This window comes from Amblyomma maculatum, chromosome 6 (genome assembly GCF_055883805.1).
Source record: "Amblyomma maculatum isolate TAMU_Amacu chromosome 6, ASM5588380v1, whole genome shotgun sequence".
Lineage (NCBI taxonomy): Eukaryota > Metazoa > Arthropoda > Arachnida > Ixodida > Ixodidae > Amblyomma > Amblyomma maculatum.
This window is the reverse complement of record NC_139349.1, coordinates 70665333-70692277: the sequence shown is the minus strand read 5'-3', so window position 1 is coordinate 70692277 and position 26945 is coordinate 70665333. Positions and strand designations below refer to the sequence as shown.

The 26945-nt window shown below is 44.6% G+C and overlaps 1 protein-coding gene across 3 annotated transcripts; it reads left to right on the top strand.

Moving 5' to 3' along the window:
• The first annotated feature begins 2331 nt into the window (after nucleotides 1–2331).
• Cog8 (conserved oligomeric Golgi complex subunit 8) lies at nucleotides 2332–26463 on the top strand. 3 transcript variants are annotated; one of them, XM_084606935.1, is made up of 13 exons: nucleotides 2332–2479; nucleotides 2962–3036; nucleotides 4674–4798; nucleotides 5388–5491; nucleotides 6381–6555; nucleotides 7224–7385; nucleotides 9989–10040; nucleotides 11625–11791; nucleotides 13480–13679; nucleotides 15782–15869; nucleotides 18136–18305; nucleotides 21612–21780; nucleotides 26045–26463. In XM_084606935.1, the coding sequence occupies exons 1-13, from the start codon at nucleotides 2389–2391 to the stop codon at nucleotides 26357–26359; spliced, it is 1893 nt and encodes a 630-aa protein (XP_084463061.1). In that variant the 5' UTR covers nucleotides 2332–2388; the 3' UTR covers nucleotides 26360–26463. The 3 variants fall into 3 exon arrangements, with proteins under 3 accessions (XP_084463061.1, XP_084463060.1, XP_084463063.1); XM_084606934.1 differs by having other exon boundaries at nucleotides 18124–18305; XM_084606937.1 differs by lacking the exon at nucleotides 21612–21780 and having other exon boundaries at nucleotides 18124–18305; nucleotides 26045–26206.
• The last annotated feature ends 482 nt before the right edge of the window (nucleotides 26464–26945 follow it).

Sequence of the window (26945 nt, the reverse complement as noted above, 5' to 3'; positions counted from 1 at the left end):
TGGCCTCGATATGGCCAACTGAAGGAGACATATATATCTCAAACCATCTGCGGTGTTTGTGTTTCCTCTTGTTTCTCGGTGCTGGTAGTGATCTGGCGGCGCCGTGAAAAGCATGCGATTGTGAAAGGAACACGTGAGCAAGAAGAGCTCGTCGAGTACTTAGCCACAGAATCAACAGCTTGAGCTAGCACACTTTTGGAGGAGCAAAGAAGCCGCTTCATTAACACATAACTTGACATAACTTGATTTTTGCATATTAAGTTACAACGATAATTCTATGTGTGAGCAGTGCATGTATATATTCTGTGAATGTGTCACCTTAGCAGTGTGACGTCAACATTTCGAGATCTTGGGTAAACTCGTGCTGACATATTTCTTTCTGTATCGAGCCGGGCTCGCGCCTCAAATATAGACACCCAATTTTGTGGTACGTATTTTATAATTTGTAATGATGCGTAAGACATCGCTATACACGGATCTCGAAGTCATATTTGCCAACGATCACTGAATAATTTATAATCAAATTTCTTTTCTCACCTGTTTTGATTTCAACAGCCGCTCGATGGATGCAACGTCAAAGTCAAGTCTTGGTCACGTGAGGTATTTTTGTGTGTATTAACTGTATAGAAAAAACAGCAATGTAATAAACGTACATGTGTTGTTAGAATTCACTACAACGCTAATGCTAGCCTACCTAAAGAACAGGAATCACAACAAGTGAAGAGTCTGCTATTATATCTATAATTATATCGGTGTTTTTTCATGTCATGCGGGGTTGTTGTTGAAAATCTTTATTTCCACCGAGAAGAAGCTCCGTTTTGGACTCCCCGGCACGCAGGCCTGATGGAGCCTTACTCAGGAGCCTCGCAAACTAAGGTCTAGTGAATATGCATTGTTGCTTCATGGCCTCAGCCGCCAGGCGGATGGCTTGCTGCTGCTGAGCGGGGTCCTCGCTTTGCAGCAGGGTCTCCCAGGCGTCTGTCTATATTTTCTTTAGCTCCTGGGCTGTTGTTACATTCCCAAATAATATGATCTAGAGTGCCCCATCTCCCACATGTTATGCAATGTAGATCCTTTTCACCTTTTGAAATTGTTGCATATACCCAAAAGGGACTAATATGATTGCCCCCTTGTAGTCTCCTCCACGCAATTGCCTCCCCGTTTCCGAGGGATTGGTCTGGCGGCGGATAGACCCTTCTGCTTAGTTTATAGTGCTCTGTAACCTCTTTATACGAGATTAGGCTATCTTTTATATCCATGCAAGAGGGCTGCTCAGCAGCCGCCCGGTGATAGAGAGCTCGGGCAAACTCGTGAGCAGCCTCATTCCCTGCGATGGATTCATGTGCTGGTATCCATATAATTTCCACGTTGCGCTCAAGCGGCCTCGATTCGAGGACTCGTTTAGCTTCTTCTGATATTCTTCCCTTCCCAAAATTTCTGACCGCATTTTTGCTATCGCATAGTATGAATTTAGCCTTTCTAATTTTGAATGCGACGTCACAGCCAATTCCAGGCAGTTGAAATAGAAACCGAAACTATAGCGGTCGCAGGCGAACACTGCGTGATGATCCATATGAATGAAATGACTATTGCGCATTATTGCCGAGAAGAAAAATGCCACCAAAATTTGGTGTCTCTAAGTTTGAGCATAGGGCGGGGCTCGGGCTCAAAATTTCGGCCCGTGCACCTCTCTGCACCACACAACCACTAACGTTCACCACTTTTTCCGAGGACCCCGTCTTTTTAGCTGTTCTGTACACACGCAAAAAAAAGTGATCTGTCCAGCAGTGGTTCAGTTCAGTCCACGGTTCAGTCATAATATATTGTACAAAATTAAGATTAACGCTCGACACACTTGTTTTATTAATCTCGATTCCGGAAACTAAGAGGATGTGATGATGCAAAAGCGGCAAACTTGGCCCATCGCACCGCGCCCTACTGCAGCTACAAAATGAGAATTTCAGCTCCATTCTCTTGCACATATCGACAATAAACATATGTTTGCGTCTTCATAGTGTTTCTATTCCATTCCACGACTCTCGGAGAAGCCGAAGTTTGTTCTAATAACGTTGGCAGAAATCAAGGCCAGGGCAGAAAAAATTTTTTTTCTTCCTTCATGCCTGGCTCCCAGTTACAGTGCTCTAGTATGATACGCATGATATGGTCATATGGTGATCATGAAGTATAAGCAGCTGTATTAATTAACTCTATGCAAGAAGCATACCAACCACGGTACCCTCCTCTCTTTTTCTCAACCAAATAACCCCATTAAAAAAAAAAAAAAATCTTTTTTTTTTTTTCTTTCTCTATGGATTACTCGATGGTCGTTGGCATGGCCGGCGTCGGGTCGCTTCAATCCATTCCAAGCCAAACTGTGCCGTTGCGAAAATGGCAGCCTGTGCGAATCCAGAAGTTGACTTCGGTGACAGTGACTACTGTAATCGAGACCTCTTTTCTGTTATAGCCCCGCCTGGCGAAGGTAAAAAGGCGAAGCTTTTGATGGATGATCGTTCTTTTACGCTTTGTTCTTAAGATGAGAAAGCGGTGTCATTTTCAGCGTGGTCGCTCTTTTTATTCCACGTAGACCTGTCAGTTTGAGCGAATGCAGAAAACATCGGGCCGAAAACATACCCTGGTTAACTGAAAGAGTTACTCTTGCTCGCATCGGGAAGAAGAAAAAAAAAAAAAAAGTTTTTCTTTTTTTATTTGCTTGCCGAACTATTTCCTTTTGCTGAATGATCGGATACAGCCAGTTATTCGAACAGGGTAGTGAAGTGTCTGAATTTGTTGAGCTTGCTGTGCTTCCTTACGATCTGGAAAAAAAGAAAAAACGAAATGTGCGCACTAAAATTTAATTTGTGACCTTGCGCTCTTACAGCCGATGTCAATGCTTCGCTGGTTGGTTTCTGCAACTGAAACCAGTGTGATTTAATTGTCAACATCTTATTGTTTTACTGTCAGCTGACGCATGGAGGGAGAATGCGGACATCACCTCGTACGTGCAAGAGCTGAGCTCTTACGACATCTCAAGGCTGAGTATGGATGCATGAGTTTTCTCACCTTTATTCTTCCTTGAAACGCAGCTGTTATTACTCCAGGTTTCGTGCACTGCACAATTTTTTTCATTCAGTAATCATATTCTCTGACAGTAACTGCTCCGTCATTCAGTATCCACCAGACATGATCACCCTTATGAGGTCTTTCTCATCCTCATCTCATGACCAATTCACGCAGGGAGGTGAGGGTAATGGAGTATTGGCACATGCATAAGATTGAAGGTTTGGCTATATCACAAAATTTGTACCTACCCTGGCCTTTCATTCAGTTGTCTGGGATGCAGCCAATTCTAAAACATGGGACGACTAAACGAAGATCTATAGTATGAAGGTGAGGGTGAGAGCACAAAAACATTCCATTCCGCTGCTTTCAACCGCTTTCTCGAAATTTTTCCCTGTCTTCCATAACTCTACCTTTCTACTTTGTCTGGTTTCTTTCTGTATTGCTTCATTCAGTAGTCTAACATGGCTGCAGCCTACGAAAGTGCAAGTTTTATGTGTTGATGCTGGAGTCTTCACAGGGCTCTTGAACAGGCTCAAAAGAACGAAAGGAAGCAGTTGGACGCCTACCGTCCATTGTGCTATCCACTGAAGACATTTTGGGGCGCACTCATCGTCCCCTCATGTGCCACCTTCGTGGAAAAAAATTGCTTTTTCTTATCTACTGCACTTTATTGCGCCAAACTTGAAAGGCAGGTTTTTTAGTAGGTTTTGTACCTCACAATGTCAAAATTCAAGATTTTTTTTTACTCAAAGTCCCACATTGTTTGTTCTGCATCCCCTAAAAGCTCATGCAAGTGAACAGTAGAGGAGAATATTTACGAGCACCAGAAAAAGATTGAGTAGGTTTCACCTCCGTGTTCATCATCACGTGCAGAAATGAAAGTTCTTGGTACTCTCACAGCCAGGCTGTTACATACATTCACCTCATTGCACATAGTCATTGTTGGCCCCGCAGCGTTGGCTCGGTAGTTTGGGCTCTCAACTGCTGAACCCAAGGGTGTGGGCTTGGTCCCATCTGCAATGGCTCCAAGGCACCAATGTACTAGGCAGTGTCGGTGTACACTATAGCATCCTGGGCGGTCAAAATTTCCGGAGCCCTTCACTCTGGTGCCCTTCGTACCCTGAGTCACTTTGGGACGTTAAACCCCATAAACCAACCATTGGCTTGGTGGTTAGGGCTGTCAGCTGCTAAACCCAAGAGTGTGGGTTGCAACCCAGGCAGTCAAAATTTCCGGAGCCCTACACTCTGGTGCCCTTCATACCCAGAGTCACTTTGGCACGTTAAACCCTATAAACCAGCCGACATAGTTATAGTCTGTACAACAGCCACAAGTGTAGCCCACTTAGGAGAACAGTATGTGCACATGTCATGCTAATGCTATCGGTTCACTTTTCACCAGTTGTGCTTTGTGTTTGCTTCCACTTTTATTCAGTCCTGTAACGAAATCAGAAAAAGTTACTTCCTTATCACATATTGGCTGTTCTTTTTCGTTTGCTCTCCTTGGTGTCAGAGATTAGGAGCATCTCAATTGCAAGTGCGTCATAAATATTGCTCCTTCCTGTTTTCATTGCATTGCTAAATTTCTTCTTTCAAAACTATTTTGCTTTGAGCAGCGCAGGAACCAGAGAGATTAGCTGAAGAGAGAGCACTTGTCCTGGAGCAGACGCAGAAGTTGGCTTTTGAGAACTACAAAACCTTTATAAAGACAGCACAGTGCTCCAAGGACATCTTCAAGGAGGTGAGTTGGTGTTAGATTTGTAGTGATGTGCTCAGGTTCAGATTAAATTCAATCACCTTTTGTATCGCATTGCTGCTATTAGAGTGTTTGTAGCGGCATTTTCCCGAGGTTCAACAATTTATTGTGCCCAGTGTCTGTATTCATATGCCACTAGTTTAACAGGATGGCTCTTGATCTTGCCTTTTACAAATTTGGCAGCCTTGGATATGGATTTTTTTTTAATTTTCCTTCAAAGCTTTCTTGGGTTTCACCTAGATTTGCTCTTTTGATACTGAGAAGCACCAAGGCTGTCTTAACTTAGAATTTCATACATCAGTATGTAATGAAATGTGGTAGTTGTAAAGACCTTCGCTAGCCACCTCTATATTTAGCTTTCCAATTTAGTTCTCGAGTTAAGGCGGACACTGTGGGTCTTTTCGATGTAGCAGTTCTATACTCAATTTGAGTGTGGAAAAGTTTTTGGTTGTTCTCCATATTGACATTAGTGCTTTGAAAACTTACACAATGCTTGCTTAAAAGCTCAGCTGACATTGGTGATTTTATTACTACTGTTCTTATTTATTTATTTTGTCTCCAACTTTCTATGTAGTTCAGCGTTGTGGAGGGGAGGCTTGATGCTCTTCAAGAGAAGCTGCCGGAATTCGCCAAGAAGTGCCAACAGTTTAGCCAGCAGTCGCAGCTGATTACTACAAGGTGGGCATTGGTAACAACAAATGGTAACATTTGTTGTTACTATTTTGTTCTCTTGCTGGCACTGTCACTCAGTGGCATGTCTTGAATAGCCCAGAGGAACTCGGCACTAGAATTTAAGCTGTCATATATTTTTTTTTCTTGCTTGAAATTTTTGGAAGACTGCTGTGAATAATGAAGTGAGGTGTTCAGTTTCTGACTAAACTCTAATTTTAGCAAGGCTTTTCTGTAAAATCATGGTTTTCGCTGTTATGAGCTTGAAATTTTGTTGCACGGCATCATTGCACATTGAGCATTGAATTTATAAAATGGTGGAAATCGTATCTGTTGTTAATAATCACACATTTGGGAAAGCAATGCGTTCCCACTCCCTGTTTTCTGAGCCCTCCTGGCTGAAGTACGCAGATATTAGAGATATACATGTGTCGTTGTGAAATGATGCGGAGGTTTTGTGATGGTAATATGGTGATTGTCCACTGGGTTGACTTGTTGAACTCGTCGATGACAATACCCTCTGGGATGACTTCTTGCTGTATTTTGTTAGGCTCGTAGGCCTGAGGACTTAAATTTGTAAGGTAGATGCTTGGAGGGGGTTTGAGCAAAGATGCTGCAACCCTTTGTTACTGTGCTGAAAATTAAAAAATTGTGAGGAGCTGCCAACTCGGGTTGCTGATTTGAGGTGGCAAGGTGGAATAAGAAAATCCTCCAATGCTCTTGGATGAGGAGTCGGGCACACTACACCTATAGGCTACACAGGCACATTCATACGGCTTAGTTAAAGTGGGACTTTATATGTCTGATGGTCACCTATGCTATTGCATCATACCCTTAAACGTGAAGCTTAAGTGTCCCCCGTATTCTGTGTTCTCATCCTCATTTTTTTTTCTTGCAGGTGGCGGCAGATGTCGCAAATGCTCTCCAAGCACCCACAGCTGCTGGAGGTGCTAGAGCTGTCACAGTTGATGGAAACATGCGTACGCAATGGCTGTTACGACGAAGCCCTCGAACTGTCAGCCTATGTGCGACGACTTGAGAAGAAGCATGCCGCTGCCATTCCTCTTATTGCGGTTAGTGTCATTGCTAGGCAGAGGTCGTTCTTTTCATGTTGTTCTGGCACACTGTGACCGATTCCGACCACGGTGGCTGACTTTCAATGGATATGAAGTGAAAAACATCCATGTGCTTTGTTTTGTCAGTCCATGTTTAAGAACACCAGGTGATGGAAATTTATCCAAAGTCCTCTCTGCTGTGGGTCCCCTCATATTCAATGGGCTGCCTCGTGACATTACACCTTACATACCATATGGTGCTATCGTTTACTTCAGTGACTGGCCACCAAAGTGATTGAATTATTGAGGTCAGCACAGGGGATTGAATGAAGGCAAGAAGTTTTCAAAACTTTTCTCAACAAACACCAGGCACGATTCAGAGATCAGCATCTTTTAAAAATGGCTGCTCATGAGGGCACCAGGGTTCCTTATTGCAGCCTTTATGTCCAAGGCCCTTCGAGACAAAGGTCACGTAGCTCTCTATCTGCACGGTGTGGCACCTGAAAATGCGAGCTTTCATTGAAGGGCTTCATTCTCGGAAGTTCTTTGGTGCCCTTTTGTCAAGACAAGTACTTGCCAAAGACCAACTACCTTGCATTTGCCTTGCAGGAACGTGATCTGGCCTGGAATGATGAGTGTGATTGATAAAGAAGATGACTTTGATGGGGGAATGTTTGTCACTACAGAGCCTTGGTGCCGAGGTTCGCGAATCCCAGCAGCTGATGCTGAGCCAACTGGTGGGGCAGCTGCGCTCTAACATTCAGCTCCCGGCATGCCTCAAGGTCATCGGCTACCTGCGCCGTATGGATGTGTACTCGGAGGCAAGGCTGCGTGTCCGCTTCCTGCAGGTGAGCGCTAAGGTTCACTCACCCTGGAGAAAGAGCTGCCATCTGAACCAAATTGATTATACTATATGTGCAAAATGCTTCTGTAGTTTGTTTCATGCAGGCTTTCTGAACTAGAGTGCTCCTTCGCAGTGGCTAAGTTGCACACAGAAGATAGTTCATCACCTGTTGAGGGCTAATAACTCTGTACCGCAGAGAGACAAATTCTCTAACATGCTCTGCAACATTTTTTTTTCTGGTAATGATGCTGAAGCTGTGGAGTCGGAACGCACCTCCTCTTCTTATGCAATGGAATGCAGTCCGTGCTTGCAGTTAATTTTCTTGGAACATGGTGTGCTGTAAATATTCATTATAAGTTAAAAAAAAAAAAAAAGTAGTCTCAATAACAGTGATTTTAAAAAGCTTTCCTAGATAGTGCTGCCCTGTCTCGTCCTGCTGGCCATCTCTTTGAGGGCAGTCTGTGCACTGGCAGCTGTTTTGCAGGAGCTGTGTGAGCAGTTAGTTGGGCTTGCAAAGAAGACAAATGAATGCGAGAGGCATGAAAAAAAAAAAAAGTTTCTGGCAGGTGCCTTGGATTGAGTGGCGAAGCTGCAGCAAGAATAGCCACACAGGCTACAGCTGTGCTGGTGCTCCTTTTTATCTTAAAGCATGCTTCAAACTCTGTTAAATCAGCCTAGGTGGTAGTCAAACTTATAACCCTATAACCTCGACAGAGCAGGCACTTACTGATGGGGTGTGATTTATGGCTCCAGTTATTGCAAGATTTGGCCAGTTGTTTTACATAGTAAGAGGTTTTTAAAATGTCTTTATTTCAACATGTACAGCAGAGAAGGCACTTTTGTAAGCGCACTGTTTCATTGTTTAGGTGCTACAGTAAAAACTCATTGATATGTTCCCGGTTCATACACTCAAATTCGCGGTCAGGAAAACATCTCCCATAGAGGTACACTATTTTTTCTCCCCGTTAATACGTTAATTGTGTTTTTGCCAACATTTGACAAGCACGTCCAACGTCTTTCCACTGTGCTATGGGCTATCAGATCTGCTGGCCTCACCTTAAAGCCTGAAAAGTGTCACTTTGATTATCAAGTCTTCCTATTCTTGGGCCACGTCATCAGCCATCGAGATGCTCAGCACGATTCCGTGAGAACTGCAGCCGTCCCCAAGTTTCTTACTATACTACTAATCTTAGGCTGAAACCCAAAGTGGTTCACGTCATGCACATAAAACTCTCGTTTTCGTGAGAAATCTGCTAGAAGTTTAACACGCCACCTTACTACATGCTTCTCTTGAGTGATCCTTTCTTGCAAATATATCGGGCTGATGATTTTTCTTTAGGGAGAGGGTAATGCCACTTGTGCTACAGCAGCCGCTGGGTGGTTGCTCTTTTTCATTTTTCAGTCTCATGCACCAGTATGAAAAAGTGGAAGTGCCCTCATGACGTTCGGCACAAAGAAGCTGAAGTTTCGGGCTGACCGTCTCTGTCCGGTGCCGTCCGGGCCAACATCCATTAAAGCCTTTTTGTACGAGCCCAAATGGCTGCGTGACAATACGTTCCCGGATAACACGATTTCCTGGTTACTACGTCCGAAATTTCGACAAATTATGGTCGTATAATATGCTTTGCGACCGACCAAACATGTGCAAATGAGCGCTCGCGACACGAGAAACTGCTCAATGGCGCTTACCCGCCGAATTTACATTCCTGCAATGCCTAGGTGCAAAGGGGCGAAGTATCAAAGAAAGCTGACGAGCCAACATACGAGGCACTTGTTCCTGCGGAAATATGACTTCATTAGGAGAAACATGGTGGCTTCTTTGCGTCGCCTTAGGGGTGCAGGGGTGAACGATTTGATAGCTACAACTATTCGCTTGCATACGAGCGGGCCGTGTCTTCGAGACGCAGTATGAGCAATAATGCGGCGACTGTAAGCCATCGCGATGGCTTCTCCATGCGTCACTGGAGTAAGGGGGCAAAGCATCCAGAAGCAACCAAAGAAGCAATTCTATTTCGTCATTGCCTTCCACAAACTGGATTTGTTACTAAACCTCTCCCACTCTTAGGACAAGTAGTGCAAGTATGGACTGAATTCTGCGAGAGCTAAAACAGAAGCTGTGCTTACTGGATGTCTGTTAAGCCTAATCTGCACTTTTATGCAGTGAAAGTCTCATTTCTAAATGCCTCTGTATCTCATTCAACAGTTAAATTTTTTGAAATCAGGCGGTTCGGATCATACATTTTCCCGGGTAGTAGGTTTTTTTCCCCGCTTGTTTAGAGAAATGTATCAATAACACTTTACCATATTTCACTCTAGGTTTACGAAGAACCATCTTCTTGCTTTTTTTTTTTTTGATCTGTGAGCATCTAGCAAGGTGTTCAGCTCTACTGTTTGCTCGACATGCACTTGAACGCATGCCCTGCATGCGCTTTGGTTTTCCCTTGAAACACTCATGTGTGGCAAGGAAAGCTCTTTAATGTTGTGCGATAAGTTGCTCAGGCAAAGCCTTCAGCAGTGGAACCCGTGGCTTTGATGCTTTGAAAAGGTACAATGGGCAAAACTGACATATGGATTCTTATTCGTTCTGTTCTCCCCCTTTCCTTGCAGGCCAGAGGTTCTTGGTTCGACAGTGTCCTGAACAGCATTCCCACAAAAGACGGTAACTGGCATAATGTTTTATTGCCATAGCTCTGTATCTGAGACTTGAGTAGGACATGTAATGTGAAGGCAAGATAGCCACAGGTCACATTTCATGGGAAGGCAAGCCTACATAGTACCAAAAGGCAGCAGAAAGTTAGGTGGCTGGACTGGATTAGGAAGTGGGCAGTTATGAAGTGGATGCAGCTGGCATTGGACATATCAAATATAAATGGAGGGGTGTGGGAGAAGCCTTTGCCCTGAAGTGAGTGCAGTCAGATTGATGACGATAATGATGGGACTCCTCAGGAGAAGGTGACATTAATAAACCGTTGCTGTAATCACAGTATCTTGTATCTAAGGGGGCCTGCATTCACATCAGAGCTCACAAAAATGTTATCCAAGCAGTGTATGGAAAGGGCATTTTCGAGAGTAGCTGCCAATATTTTTCAGCTAAGCAGCCTTCTCAACAGCTTTCAAGGATACAGTAGATTTATCACTGCCATTTTTTTGTCTCAGAGAAGGGCATGAAGTGTGAGAGTTTTTGTTCTTCACACTTCTATATTTGCATTGTAATTGGGCTCAACAGCACCTGGTGTGTTGGACGGGCGTATCAACCACCGATCCCACTTTTTTATTCGACCTCCTGTGTACTCATGCCCCACTTCACTGCCTAGCTCTCTCTATGTCATAGCTCAGTAAAATATGGCATGAAAAAGGTATCTAAGGATTATATATTTTCAGGTTTATTTCTATGAGAACAAGTGCTGTAGTAGTGATCCTGTAGTGCTTTTACCTGCAAGACCACACACTATACTACTTTGCTTTGTGCCGTCAGTGCTTCCACCGTTATTACTGACATCCGCTGGGCATGTGGCATGTTTTTGATGTTTTTTTTAAAACACAGGGCCTCACGAAGTCTGGATTGTGACTGCACACCTAAATGGAAGGCTTAGCATTTGAGTGAGCAGAACATGTCTGTCTCTTTAGAATTTCCACACAGGCACATGAATCATATTTTTACGGTTTATATTTTCTCATATATTTGGGTGTTTTAAAGCAGCTTGCCTTTACTCTGGGCAGGTGTTCCCTTTTATTCATATCTCTGGATGCAAACCTGTTTACCTGAGGGTCTGACAGAGCTGTCGCAAAGGATGCTTCAAGTAATGCTGCGCTATACAAAACTCAATGCATTAGGCCAATCGTTTGTGAAGCAGTTGACTTATCATCTACCTTGCATGCTAAACATGTTGCTGAAGCTTTACATTCTGAAGTGTGCATTGGCATTCCAGAATGCAGGGGGTGGCAGAAGGTTAGGTGGGCGGATGGGGTTCAGTACTAGTTCCCAGAGGTCAGGTGGATGCAACTAGCACACGATCGGGTTATTTGGAGGACTTCGCCCTGCTATGGGTATATTCTAACTGATTGTAATGATGTACATTGGAAGTAAAGACAGTCAGAAAGCTTAGCCTTACAAATAGGTTTCGTTAAATGGCATCAGGTGACACCACCTGGAAATTAATCTTCAAAGAGTTTTGTGCTTTGCATTTTCTGTGGTGATATGCGCGGGTGCTTATCAGAATTCTTCCTCCCATTGTGGTCACAGCTTACACGCACCTGACCCGAGTTGTGGAGGCCTGCCGCGTGCACCTGTTTGACATTGTGACCCAGTACAGAGCCATCTTCTCGGACGATGACCCCTTGGCTGGTCTGGGCAGCAAGGACCCTGACACTCTCGATGCCGCCATCTTCTACAGCTGGATCACCAGCCAGGTAATATGTAGACCACTGTGGTGAAATGGCTGTGGAAAAATAATCCCACGACTTTCGCAGATCGAATAAATGAGGGCCGAGGACCCTCACTCCGCGTCGCAAACGGACACTGGAACTCGCACTTTGGGGATGTGAGCCACTATGTTGATTTCTGCGGTGTGAATGTCTTGACCTTTCTCATTACGAGTATTTTTCATGTCAGGAAAATGTGCTTGCCTCAGCCACAGTACTCTCACACTCAAAAGATGCTTGCAAAACGATGACTGAATTGAAGCTTCACGGTCAGTCGTGTGCAAGCTGACAGGGAGAGAAGAAAGTTTGACACCAACTCTGCCAGGCTAGTGTTCTTTTACTGAATGCAAGAATAAGGAATTACATTCTAAGTATAAGAAAGGTGTTCTATGTCTTTCCTTGTCTTTTCATTCAGTTCCTTTCTGCAGAAACACCTTTGAGTATGCAGTATAAGTTTTTTTCACAGTAACCTTTATACCGTATAAATGAATGTAAGGGCTGCACCTTTTTTTTCCAGATTTGAGGGCCCATTTTCGGGGTGCGGCCCATATATGCAACATACGAAAAAAAAATTTTTTCAAGTAAAAGCAGACCAATTAGTGAATGTGCGGCGTTTGTTTACCATTCAGTCGCTAATCACGAAGTCTTCAGACTCCAAGCTGGTGCTGTGCTCTGGTGCACGTTCGCCCCACAAGTCGTCGTCTTCAATCCCGTCTGAACTGTTTGAAATCTCGGTCACTTTGAAACTACGGGATACATTATCCGTAGACACGGGAGTTCTACGTGGACAAAACCCAGCCGAGCACAAGACAATTCATGAACGGCAATTCACAAAAAATAAAGCAGAGAGCACACAAGAGCTGCAACTACGGTGTGCGACCACGCCAACCACGCTACCACTACTCACATGCCTTTGACAGTCGAGGTGGCCAGGGCTGGCAATATCAATGCCGATATGGATTGCGGAAGCTCGTGCCAGAGGGAAAGTATGATGATGATGATGACCCGCGCTTCGGGTGCCAAGCTTGGGCGGCATCTGGAAGCTCCTGTGTACGTGCATTGTGAAGACTATTCCCGCATGGGTCGTAGAAGTTTGGGTTCGGCCCTCACGTTTTTTTCTTTTTTTTATATATATATTTGTTTCAGGAAATAGGGGTGCGGCCCATACACGGGTGTGGCCCTTACACACGTTTATACGGTATATAGGTAAGGCTGCCGCTACATGAAAAGTTTGATCATTATCAACAACAGATGGTACCATTTCGTTCCTTGTGTAGCTTGGCACAGTCAGTCAAGGAGCCATTTTCGGGACGTTGGCCATAAATGAAGAAGTTGGGGAGATGTGTGACTAGGGCAAGGGTTTGACCTAAACATGAAAGAGTTGATATTGTCACCAACAATATCTTTCTTGTTTAATAAAAGAGCTTTAGCAGTTATAAGTTTGCCTTAAATCACAGTGTGGTTTTGCATACTGCACTCCATCAGGTTTATGACACCAGAATTCCTCACCCACAGATTTATTTCCTCGTATTTTTTCATTGTTAATGCAAATGGTATGCAAATGACTTGAACAAATCATTGTTGTAGATAACAGTCATACTCGAGGAGTGCCATTTGTTGTGCCTGTTAAAGTGTGCATTTCTCGACGATGTGTTATCGACACCTGCTGAACCCAGGTGACCCGATTCCTGGAGATTGTGGAGCGTGACCTCTCGTCAGAGCTGTCTGGTCGGCTGGACTCTGTGCTGTCGCAGTGCATGTACTTTGGGCTCTCCTTCAGTCGCATTGGTGCTGACTTCCGACCCCTGCTGGCACGCAAGTTCCAGGCAGCCGCGGTCAACCGCTTCCGCTCCGCCATCGGCCGGGCCGGCGACAGGTGCACTTGTCCATCCAAACAGTTTTGACCATTGTGACCACATCTAATGGACAGGCATGGTGTTGCTAACACTGTAGTAAGCGTTTAAGGCGATGCAAAAAAATCTGCTATTGTTGATACTGCGAGCGATAAAGGCTCTGGCAGGGGGTAGTTGGCAGGTGACAAGACTGGGCAATGATCGGTTGGTGGGTTGTATGACACCATGACACTGCATGCCATGGCAGGAGCTACCAACTCGGGCTTCTCTTCTGAGATGCAAGGGTGAGATGATAATCGGGTCCACTGGGTCCTTAGGTCCCAAATAAGACACTCATAGGCCACATAGGCATGTTCATACATCTTGGTTTAAGGCTTTACAAGGTGTGACACAAAAGAAACGAGGCTGGTCCAATTAATTATTGTACTTACAGAATCGGTTCTTTCTAACATTATCACCTTCAAGGTAGTCGCCTTCAGCATTCACGCACTTCTGCATTCGGTGCTGCCACTGCTGGTAACCGTTCTGGAACGAGGTTTTTGGAAGGCCCTACAGGAGATTCTCCGTTTTTGCCTGAACCTCTTCAACTGGGGTAAAATGGCTCATTTTTAAGCAAGATTTAACTTTAGGAAACAAAAGAAAGTCACACGAAGCCAAATTAGGTGAATAAGGAGGATGCTCCATCACAGTAATGTTTTTGATGGTCAGAAACTGCTTGACAGATAAGGCCGTGTGAGCGGGTGCATTGTCCTGGTGCAACAGCCGTCCATCACTTCACAACTGTGACCTTTTCTTTTTCTCAATTTTTTCACGGTCATTTTAGTACTTCAATGTTTCAATGTAATAGTGTTGTTTAATAGTCTGACCACTGAGAACCCACTAAATCATTACAAATTCCACTCTTTTTTGAAGCTACACACTAGTCTCGTTTCTTTTGTGTCACACCTCGTATATCTGCGTTAGGTGGTCTTTCATGCAATGGGGGTAGTGTATGACTGTATCCTAATGAGTATGTATAAGTTAAACGAGTAGCAAAGCGAATGCACTACATACGCGTGAAGATTCGCAATGAGAGCCACTAACAGAACCCAATAAATCTATCGTGTCATATGCTTAAAGGCAAAGCTTAAATGTTTCCCCAGCAACTTTAAAAAAATTATAATATTGGGAAGGGGATCAAAGATTGTTCAAAGTGCATGGCTTTCAAATTAAGAGAATCTTTTTGATTCACTCGAGTTGATGGCACCAAAACATCAGTTTGAATACTTGGAAGTTTAAATTAAACTAGTTCAAGTTAGCAAAGCCTACTGTAGCTCGTACGTGAACTACCTGCAGTAATGACTCAGCGGTTAGGGTGCTTGGCTAGTTGAGTTGGAGGGCACATGTTGAGTCCCAGCAGCAGAGGTTGCATTTTGATTGAGACGAAACACAAACGACGTTCTTGTGCTGCGCAACATCAGCATGCAATAAAGAACCCCGGGTGGTTCTTTACTATTTGGTTAACTACTATTAGCTGAAACATTAATTTGTCACTTCAACATAGCTTAGACATACATTGGCTTGCACTGGCAATCTCACTTGTTGATCAAATATTTAGGGGAATCCCCCAAGGTGGAGTAGATTTGTAATAAGGGAGTAATTACTCATTGCATCCACCCAAGCGCAGCCATACGGCTACAAAGGAAAGCTATACAGCTTTCTCAGAAACTTCGTAGTTAAAGAAAAATTCGTCCTGATCCGGGAATCGAACCCGGCACCACCGCCTTTCCGGGGCAGTCGCTCTACCGACTGAGCTAACCAGGACGGTCAGCAGATCAGATGGTAGGGCGAGAGCGAATTGATCTATAACTCGAAGTGGGAATGGTGTTGGTCAAATATTTAGGGGAATCCCCCAAGGTGGAGTAGATTTGTAATAAGGGAGTAATTACTCATTGCATCCACCCAAGCGCAGCCACTGTTGAGTTGTTGACTTGTTGAGTTTCAAAGGGAATACCTATCAATGTTGACAAAACTTTAACTTGAAAACTGTGGTGTGTAGCGATAATGGTGATAGAAAACCTTTCTTATTTTAGTAGGCCAATGTGGCGTGCTTTCTTCACGTCACACATTTCACTTTGTCCGACAGGTTTAATGAGATGATGCACTCGTTTACGTTGACCACTCTGCCGTCCATGGCACCTGCTGCGATGCTGATGTCCACTCTGACAACGCAGGTTAGTTGGGAGATTGACAAAGTCTCCTTACTCTGGCTTTATGCATGGGCTTTTGTTGCAATTGATCACTCCTCCCCCCCTACCTCGCTGCGCCCTTTCAGGCCATTGCCTTCGCACTTACCATCAAGTGCAAGACAAAAAATTATGTGCAGCCCCAAATATGCTCTGTTGCCCAGTCTGGGTGCCGGTACTTAACCAGTGGCCAAGTCTCCAAACTTGCCCTGCTAGGTTGTCATCACCCTCAGTCTCAAAGGCGTAGAAGGCATCATTAAAGCTGGTTTCCAGCTCGCAAGTATAACGATCGACTATTGGCGGTATATCAGATGCAACGATAGCTTTATATTACCGCCTAGTATATGTTTACCACAAAACTTTCTCTGAATGTCTGATGAAAAAAATAAAATACTAAGAAGAGAATGACGTGAAAACTTTACGTAAGCGGTGAAAATGGACTGGCATGGAGAAATCCTCGAGGGCGATTGCATGCGATTAAAAGATGAACTTTATCATCATCACAATTGCTGCCTGTTGTTGTGTGAAGGGTGCGGCCGTGTCGTCATCACCATCACCGATTGTGTGTTCGTGGAAGATGGCGCCTACCACAACGACGGTCGCGATAGCTCGTGATATGAAACAGCAGACTCATTGGGATTTCTGGCAGGGTTTCAAGGTTGGAATCCTCGCGAAAAAACGCTGACATTCACTCTACAATTTTAAAAATCATCAAGGCTGGGAATGTCCTGCAGTTCATCCAGTTGCTGATTGGGTTTGTGCACGCAAAGAGGACTGCTGCCAGTGTACGTGCTACTGGAAGCGATTCTCGTAGTGTTTGTCAAGCTTCAGCTGCTGTTCAAGCGAGTGTGGAATATCCGACTATTTGAAGTACATATGCATAAGTTATATTGTGGCTATTGATGTACCCTGTAATAAAGTGTTTACTGCTCTTTACGATGATTAGCGTTGTGAAACCCGATTCACTCACCACTGGTATGTAGGAAAGTCTACATGCATAGGAAAATACTTGGGTACATGCTTTTTCTTTTTTCCTTTCTTTTTCGTGGCTCCAGATAAGATATACTGATAATCGTTTGTATCTATTGAATTTCCTGGTTTTCTCAGTATTGTTATAAGTGGACTACACTGTACCTTCTTTCAAAACACTACTTTGTGTACCTTGAAACCTTATTGCTCAGTCGACACATCTCACAAACAGCTTTCATCACCAGATGCATGCATGCTCGGCCGAATCTAGACTCGCTTTTCCAAACCTACACCATCAACAATGCCTCCATGCAACACTTTATAGTTGATCCCGGATATATCGAACTCGAGAGGATTGTGAAATAATTCGATGCTGACCCGAGCGTCCCTGATTGACACTTGGTGCTTTTTGATGCGGACTAAATATGAAAACACACTTTGTGATGTCGCTGCACGTGACTGAACACTGGTGGCTTGGCTCCACGCACAAAAAATGATTGGGGGGGGCGTCATTAGAACTGCACCTTGCGGGGACACAACACGCAGTTCAAAATTGAATGTTCTGCTGAATGAGGATTCGAGAAACGCGAGCACCACTCCTGTACTTTTGCGTAGGGTATTTAAAGGGGATATTATGGCAGCTTGATATATGCAATAATTTGATATATCTGGGATTGACTGTATACGAATGCATGCCCATGGTGCAGCAACGCCCATACTTTTCGTAATATCTCATAGACATGCATGCATAAAGCACACTACTTGAAAGCTGCCCTGTGTTTTCTCGGAGCAGTGTGAGGTGCAGCCAACCAATGCCAGCTTGGAAGCACAAGGCGCGCTGATCATCATCCACACAGCATTGGCAAGAGTCATTGGAGTCTTGGACTGAAGACTTCCTATTTGCTTTGCTCTAACCACCCTCTTCCTCCCTCTCAAAGAATGTTTATTCCTTCCTTATTTCCTACTGCAGTTGGGCGGTATCCAATAAGAGTAGCTAGTGTACCTTGGAGGAGTCCGGCCAGCCGCTCACGGGGATCTATTGTTATTGTCTTACGATCAGTCAGCTGCCAGTTACCTCTGTTTTATGGTTTTTGAAGCTGTACCAAACCTTAAGCTTTCATTTAATTATTAGAATATTCATTTAATTATGTCTTTAATAGGCAACATGACGTTCATTCTATTTGTGTTGTCCAACCACTTTTGGCAACCGAGAGACTAGTGTTTCAGCTTTGCCCCGAGTGACAGCATTGTGCTTTTTTTTTTTTCTGCACAGGAGAACGTGCAGCCCCCTTTCTCGCTTCTCGAGTTTGAGCCACTGTCTCAGTACTGCAACGCAGTGCTCAGTGCTTTTAACGAGCTGCGGCTTTGCGCCTGCCTGTCGCTGGTGCGAGAGTCAACACTGATCCTGGATGCCTCCCTGAGAGCTGTTGTTGCCACTATCGTCGCCTATCACACGTAAGCAAGCAGCTCTTAGCATGCTCAAAAGAGTGACGTTTATTGAGAGACAGTCATTTTTGTAGGATATCCCCAGCATCCCAATATAAACTTGGGTCAGTCTATAAATCTGAATGGACTATTTCCAGAAAAGGTTCAACATTATAAATATTTCAGGGTCTATTTTTCAGAAAAGTAGATGTGAAGCAAACATGTTGAATATTTAACCTTAAAGTAACCTCAAAATCTAAACCTCTATAAAAGTTTTCTTTCTAAAACATCTTTTTAAAACATCTTTTTTCTAAAACGTCTAAAGCTCTTACATTCTACTTCCCCCATCTCTAAACAGTGTGATCACAAGCTGAAAGTTTTTGAAACACGCTGGCGAACTGACGTCTACCATATTTCTTTTTCTCCACATGCACCTGGAAACACACTGGAATGGGCTTTCCAAGAGCATTGATGATACGTGTTCAAAGTTTCAGTCCTTCTTCAGTCATTCATGTCGTAGTTTGTCGTAGATACAAATTATCCTCTTTAGTTTGTTTCTTTTGGCAAAAGGAAACGCAAAAGTGTTCGTTAGCGTGTCCCTCTGTTTTGCGCCGTCACAATCCCATTCACTGCGCATTTCTTGGCAGTGCGCAAAGATGCTGTGCAGCGGTGTGTTTACCTTTTCACATCACCTGTAGTGGGAAAAAGAAGGCGGTGGGGAGGGCGTCTCGGCAGAGTGCCAAGGGCTCGTTTTTCACTTTATCATGTCGCATTTGGAGTGGGCGCCGTCAAATGTCGCACAATCACTGGAACGCGTGATACGTAGTGCAAACGGCTTTTGAAGCGGATGGTGCTAAAAGCTGGCATCTGCCGCTGCGGCCGCCAACCCCGATGTTCCGGTGCCGCCGACCGCCGCATGGCGCCATTTAGGCTTCATCTTATCTTCCGTGGTTTTACCTGGTTTCATCTTCCGTCGCTATTTTGGACGTGCGCAGTCTCTAACTGTGCCTTCCTATCGCGGAGGCATTTCCTTGGCCAATTGCTGGGCGCCAAGCCGCCCAGTCGCAGCGGCACATAGTTTGAATTATTCGTTGCCGAACCGACTCGCATTCAAATTAAAGGTCTTTTTTATACGCAGACCTGTATGGAGTTTGAGTAGACCAAGTAGTGTAGTTCAAATTATAGAGGTTCTAATTAACGAGATTTCACTGTAGTTAACAAATGCTTTATCGCTATGCCCCTAAGGCACCGCAAAAGAAGCTACCGCGTTCTCCTCATGAAGTCATGTTTCCGCAGGAATGGGCGCCTCATATGTTGGCTCGCTGGCGTTTTTTCATGCTTCGCCCTGTTGCACGTAGGCACTGCAGGAAAGAACTATGGCGGGGAAGCATCGTTGATCTGTTTTTCACGACAAACCACAGTTTGTCGAAATTTCGAACATAGTAACAGGGAACGTATGTTATCCGGGAACATATTAACCGGGAGAAAAATATTGTAAGTATATAAGAGATGCTTACTGCCCGCAATTTTGAACGTATCAGACAGGAAATCATATGAACCATGAATCGGAACATATCAACGAGGTTCTACTACAATATATTGGGCAAGTTGGCTTCAGATTTTCATAGTTAGAGCGCACTTGACAACGCTTGTCCTCCTTTCGTTTGTGCTGTGAAGTCCACTGTTATTATGGAAGAACCCACCAAATTTGACCTCGTCTGAATTTGACCAAAATTGGTATCTAACCTAATTCGTGTATGGTCCATTCACTGGTGACCCCCAAGTTTAGGCGGGTTACTACCAAAATTTGGCCCTCTGAAATGTGGCCCGCATGGAGCGGTTTTTGCACGCAAAAACGCATCGCACACCAGCGCCGGCGTCAACGATTTCACTCCCGCATGGTCAGTAGCCGAGCGGCGTTTTTTTGCCTGCAAGTTGTGCGATGCATGCGCCCCCCTCCGGGCACACTGCTTTGGTAACCTAAAAAAAAAAAAAGAAAATGCACGGTGCCCGATGCCCGGACCTTTCTATGGTCACATCGTGCACGGAGCAACTCCGAAAGACAACACGCTGCTCGGCCGTTTCGACCGAGAAACCCGAAACTCAAGCCTCGGCACAGTCGAAGCGCCGAACCCCCGTCTTTCCGAAAAGCGCGATGCCGTTTTGTGGGAAGCCCCCTTCTTCTTGCATCCCTGAACTGAAGCCGCTGAACTGATGCTCTCGCGCACAACATGCTCACGAGCAAGTTTCTCTCAACTGGCGTGGCTTCGACCAGAATCACATGACAGCTGTCCCGGCTCTCATTGGCCCTCTGCTGCTGCCCTTTCCCGGCGTCGGCGCGCTGTGGGTGTTTTTTTTTTTGTTCCGCCAGATCCCGACGGTTTGGCAAAATCGTCCTCCCCGACGACAAAATAACGCTCCGTTGCCATCGATGCCGACAAATCGCCTTGACAAGTGCTGAATGCAGACCACTCTTGAACCCCCTAAATTTGACCTGCTCCTAATTTGACTAAAACTAGTGTCTAGCCTAATCACTATGGCCGAACTCAGTGGTGCCTTCCAAATTTAGTTGGAATATCCCCAAAATTTTACTTTCTTACTCATTCTCCGCACATGTGAGCAATGGAGCCTGGTGAAATGGGAGGTAGGAAGCGTCTTGCGGAAAGCAATCGCTTTGCCAGTTATATGCCACGGCAGAAGACTGCTCACTCTTGCCGACAGTGTCGTGATTATTCCCGCTCACGAGGGCGATAAAGGCCACTGTGGTACCCGTAACTATTTCATGCTCGCATCTACTCTCGATTACTAGGGAGGCAGCTTTTTTTCCTTGGTATTTCCTTGCTTTTAATAACTGTTTTAACTAACCTTACTGCTTTGCTTTATTTTGTCACACGTTTATTCAAAGCATACCTTGATGGGCCGCAGGTACTATAGTATAAATAAAATTGTAGAAAAATGATCATTAACCCATTACGAATTTTGAAAGCCGCACCTAATTATGCGAGCTTTTTCCTTGAGGAAGTTAGTTCACTGCTTTGACACACACAAAACTGTTTCAAGTGTCATCAAGGTAGAAAAAAGGTGCACAATGGCTGTGAGATATGAAGCGTTGCTCACCTTACATACTGCACAGTTATCCAGCGTAAGGCTGTCCTTAAGGCTGTAACGTGAGTTGAAGCTGCTATGAAGAGAGTTTCTTTCCAGTTGAAACAGAATTGCGTCTTTCATTTTTTGCACAGCATTTTATCACCTTTGACCTTTGGACAAGTCGCAGCCAACCTTTTGTACGAAGACGTGCCTGCATAAGGGCTCTTTTTTTTTCCTTCGTGCCTGCAGGGCAGAGGAACCAACGTTGACAGAGAAGGAGGCAGAAACATTTTCACGCTTCTGTGGATCCTTTGCCAATGAGCTGGTGCCATTTTTGAACACGTGCCTGTCTCTGCTGTTCCCTGCGGCTGAGATTGGCAAGCTGCTGGGGGTGCCAGCCACTTACGTAGCCAAGCTGGTTCGTTGCATTCTCTCCTTCTGTCTCTACTGTTTTTCAGTGCTTGCTTTTTCAAGAGATAGCAGCGAGGTTCTGGTCGCTGCATATGTGCATTGCCCCATGTTGGTGACATTAAGTTAGTACCGTGTTTACACGGGGCTGGGGTTTACGGGATTCAAGAAGCCTTAAAAATTTCAAGTGCGGAAATGCTCTACCAGGGTGTCTCAGAGACGTAAAAGTTCATTGTCAGTGCTGAAGTTCACTTCTCAAAGAGTCACTGCAGTCCTTTCTGTAGTTTCGGCTGTCTGATTTCGCGAGAAAAAATGAAAACAAGTTTAACATTAGCATACTATGGCCACATTTGCATAGAATATGTGACCACTCGTCACATGCATGTCAAATCAAATGAAATCAAATCAAAATTTATGTACCTAATAATACACTCTGGAGGAGGGGGCTAGTTAGTGCATAGTTTAAAAAAGAATATGATGAGCAAAAGGGGCATCAGAGAAGGAAGAGAAGCGAGACATACGGGATGCACATGTCTCTCTTTCTTCTGTGATGTCTGTTTTGCATGTCTTTTTTTAAGAACAACATGCTGCCACGCATATATTGCTCATGTTCAGTGAGCCCCTAATAACTTGCAGTTATTAAGATTGACAAGAATTTCAGACAGAGTTTTGTAATAAGATAAGTGCATACATTTTCAGTGCTCAAATTCCAGCCCTAACTGAATCACAGAAAAGGACGTCTATCCACTTCTACGTGTAGGTAACGCACTGGAGTGCCTACACAAAACCGAATAATTTCTCATCAATCGACCTTTGCTGCAGTTATACTGGCAAGTTGCTGTGGGCGACATGGGCCGCGGAAAGAGAGCCTTCGTTACTCTCGATGGTCACTATTAGGTTCTGTTTGGTTCATGACTCATTGGCACCACCACTTTTGAGGGGATGTTGGACTCGCTTTTTCAAGGATTCAAATGGTTAACACATCTGTTACGTGGCAATGTCGTAAGTCTTTTCGCTGTCAGTTGACACTCCCCTTGAAAGGCTATCGGCAATCCTGATTCTCTTTGGTGAAGCTGTGCTACAGCTCAACTCATAAAGTTGTCAGTTCAGCCACCACCAATTCCCAATTGGCCATCATGTCGGTGCATTAGAGGTACACCCAGTCTTAATAGAATTCATGCTTACAAAGTTTCTCTTATTTCCCAGTCTCTAAACCATGTCCTTTTTTCACTTTTGTTCCTGCTTCTGTCACTTTATTTAACATTCCGCAGCTATCGTCCACCCACTCACAGACCTCCTGAAGAGTGGCATTCTTTTTACCTTGGGCCCCATCCAAATGGAAACGTTTTCAGTGCTCATCAACGTCCTTAGCACACCGCCTCTTTTAGCACATTTTGACCCATCGGCACTAACCGAAGCTTGCGCAGACGCAAGTGGACACGAGATGATGCTGTGTCAATCCAGCAAAAGTGAGGCTACGATCACCTCATTGCATGTGCCAGCTGCATTCTTTCGACCACCGAGCGCAATCACTTTATCACAAACATGCCTGCTGGCTCTGGTTTGGGCAGTCTCCAAATTCTTCCCTTACCACTTCGGATATCCTTTCTCTGTCGTGATACCGACCACCATGGCATTTGCTTTCTATCTTTTCTCAAGGAATCACAGAATGTTTTGGCCATTGGACCTGCGCCTTCGACAGGGTGTGCACAGGTCCTTGAAAACCTTGAAAACTCTTTAATTTGAAAATTTCGTTTTCAAGGCCCTTGAAAATCCTGGAATTTTTTCTGCTCCTTGAAAATCCTTGAATTCCTAGTGTACTGCATGCAAATGGTTATTAATCAGAAAAAAACGCGGTTAAAATATTTGTATTTTCAGTAATGTGTTTCAGTATCTGCGTTTCAGGTGTAAAAAATGAGTTTGTGCTAATATAGCCAACGTTGCGCGACAGTTAGCCACATTGGAGCCACTTGCTCTGCAGCCAACTTGAGTCGATTCAATCCAATCTGATGTTGGCACTTTGTTATGGGGGTTGATGGCATTGTATTTTTACGTTGGTTCTGCGCCTGACTTGTTGCAGCTGCAGCAACCGACTGCAAAGCTAATGCCTGGGAAATGCAAATTTCAAGGCACGTGGCTTCACAACGACGCTTACAAATACTTGATTGCACCAGATACGACGAGTGAGCACCGCGCAAGATGCAGGCCTTGTAGCAAGACCTTCGATATAACCACCATGGGCGAGTCGGCGTTAAAGAGCCATATGAAGAGTGCTAATCATGCTGGTGTCATGAAGATTGCAGTCAACAGCTCAGTGTGAAAGTATTTAGTTCCAAGTACAAGCCAACAGTCAACCGTCCCGCCTCTTTCGCAATTGGGAAAGCTAGATGATGCTTGCAAGGCGCATGAGCTGGTGACGAACGCAGAGATTCTGTGGACTTTGAAGGTTGTCAAATCGCATTTCTCTTATCGGTCATCATCGGAAGCAGGCCAGCTATTCCAGCGTATGTTCCCGGACAGTGACGTGGCCAAAGCATTTTCTTGCGGAGAGAAAAAATGTGCCTACGTGACGTGCCATAGTCTGAGGCCCTTCTTTTTATCTGCTTTGCAACGGGAGATAAAAGATTGTGATTACTACGTGGTACTCTTCGACGAGTCCACAAACGACTATCTCCAGCGTAAACAAATGGATGTTCACATCTGGTTTTGGAATTCGTCTCACAAGGCAGCAACGAGGTACTATACCTTGGTGTTAATAGGGCACTCGACATCCGAGGACATCCAAGGAAAGCTGCTGAATGTGCTCGAGCCTTTCCCTCTTGAGAAAATTCTTCTGATTTCAATGGATGGTCCCAATGTTAACCTTAAGTTACTCAAGAATTTCCAAGAGCACCTGCATCAAGCATACCAAGTTCAATGTCTGGACATTGGAACCTGTGGCTTCCACACCATGCATAATGCCTACAGGGCAGGTGTTATAGCAAGTAAGTGGGGAGTTGACTGTCTGCTCTCCAGTCTGAGCGCCCTTTTCAATGATTCTTCTGCTACGAGGGAAGACTTCTCAGCAGTTACCGGTCAGGAGACTTTTCCCCTGAACTTTGTTGCACACCGGTTTCACCGGCTTGCACCGCTTGCTGTTGCACCGGTTTCACACCGGCTTCAGCAGATATGTATGGTGAAAAGGCAGAGGCAGCTAATGATCTGAAGTAAATTGTCAGATCCAATAGCCTGAGGAAGGCTGTACGAAACAAGACGAACTATGTAGCCTCAACGAGAAGATTCAGGAAAAGCAGCAGAGCTCCCCTGAAGTTGCCATTAGCAGTTTTGCAGAATGGATTGCTCTTCGACATTGGTGCAATGCATTGCAGGGTGTTTTTTAAGATTGAACATTTTTTAATTATTTTGGCTTAGTGCAATACTGGCTTTATTATGTTGGCTTAGTGCAATACAAGCTGTTCCTTGAAATGTTTCTTTGTCGATTTTGTTCAGTAAAATTGGTACCTGATATTGAAAACTGCTGCCTGTAGCATTGTGTTGAGTCCTTGAATATACTCCAACTGGGCCTTGAAATTTCTTGAATATCCTTGAATTTGTCTGTTTTGAATCTGTATGAACCCTGCTTCAATATCATATACAAGTCTGGATGTGATGTCTACACCAGGACATTGACTGCTTATCTCGTCCCCCGGTGACCAATCTCCCGGTGCTCCCGGTGACCACTCTCTAATGATTGGGGCGACACATCCCTATGCAAACCTCCCATGTGACCTCACATGGGATTGTTGGGTGCACTTGCTTATTGGATGCTTCCAAGTTACGCAGGTGGCACGAGGTGCGATGGGCTGCTGTCATGACTTGTTTACTTTTTTCATTCTTGCGTGCCTGCGTGGGCAGAGGGGAGAGGGGAGTATCATTTTTTATCACTCATGTCTTCAGTGCTAATAAAGATGGCTTAAAACTTTTGCTTTGCGGTGATGATTGATGGATAGCTATTGCACGAGCACATTTTCTAGTATAGCTTGTCATGGGCCCTTAATGACATCCACCAGCAGCTGTCACTCAAATTCATTGCACAATGGTAACCGGCCTGTCAGTTCTGTCAGTACGCTTACTCAAAACATTTACAAGCACTGCATCATGTATTGTGAGTAGTATTGTGTAATTAGTGTGCAGTAAGCAAGATGCTGTGCAAGCTGCTATTTTAGCACTGAAGTCAGAGCATGCAAGCGAGTGAGTGCATAACACTAACACAGCAAACAACCTGCTCATTTTAGGAGAATATGGGCCACCTGAAATCTGAGGACATCGTGCAGCCCATGGGACACTTGGTTTCGGATTTTGAAGAAGACTTCTCTGTGCCCGCCAGCACAGAGCTTGGTGAAGCAGATGATGTCAACGAGCAACTACCCGAGGTTGCCTTAGGAGAAGAGCTGCAGTCGAAGAGCAGCCTAGGGAGTGAAGAGGAGGCAGCACAGGCCTCACCTGTGACAGCCAGCATTGTGGAGCCTATTATCACAGAGGCCTCACCTGCCGCTCCCGAGGGTTTGGTAGCTGATGCTCAGGCGGAGAGTGTACTCAAAACTGAATGAATGTCAATTATATGTACAAAGAAACTTGCAGAGCTAATGAGGGTTAGGAAAAGCTTACTTTTTGTTGTAAATAAATACTGTTTATTACATTTGTTTATATGAAACATTGTCGTCTGTTTTTTTTAGTTTTAGCCCGCTGCACACCACGTCACAAAGGTGGTCGCAGCTTTGTGAAGAGGCTCCTTTCTGCAGGTGTCAACTGTGCTTGGCTTTTCCATGTTGCCTTCTTGCCTCTTTTGGTGGTGGGGAAAGGACTTTCCTTTAGTACACAGTATGAATAAGCTGGCTCTCTTTTTCACAGATACTTCATAGAAGAGCCATTGAAATAGGTACTCAGCTTGAAGGTAAAGAGGTAGAGGGGCAAGCGAACTAGATAATTCTCAGGAAACGCTGACCAGGCCGCATCAGTATTATTATGAATTTGCAGCCTTCTCATACTTTGTCAGTTGCTGCATCACTTCCAGTTTGATTGGATTTATATGAATTGCTCGCTCCAGTTTGGTAAGCCATATGCATGGTGTGCTTTTGGCCTTGGTAATTTCATCAAATTTTACCCATAGCGCACTGTAGTTTTTGTAGCGAGAGC

Coding starts and splice junctions, on each gene's coding strand:
- Cog8 (XM_084606934.1), top strand. CDS start 2,389: ATGGCAGCCTGTGCGAATCCAGAAGTTGACTTCGGTGACAGTGACTAC. Junction 4,799..5,387: donor CCAAGGACATCTTCAAGGAG/GTGAGTTGGTGT, acceptor CTTTCTATGTAG/TTCAGCGTTGTGGAGGGGAG. Junction 10,041..11,624: donor CAGCATTCCCACAAAAGACG/GTAACTGGCATA, acceptor TTGTGGTCACAG/CTTACACGCACCTGACCCGA.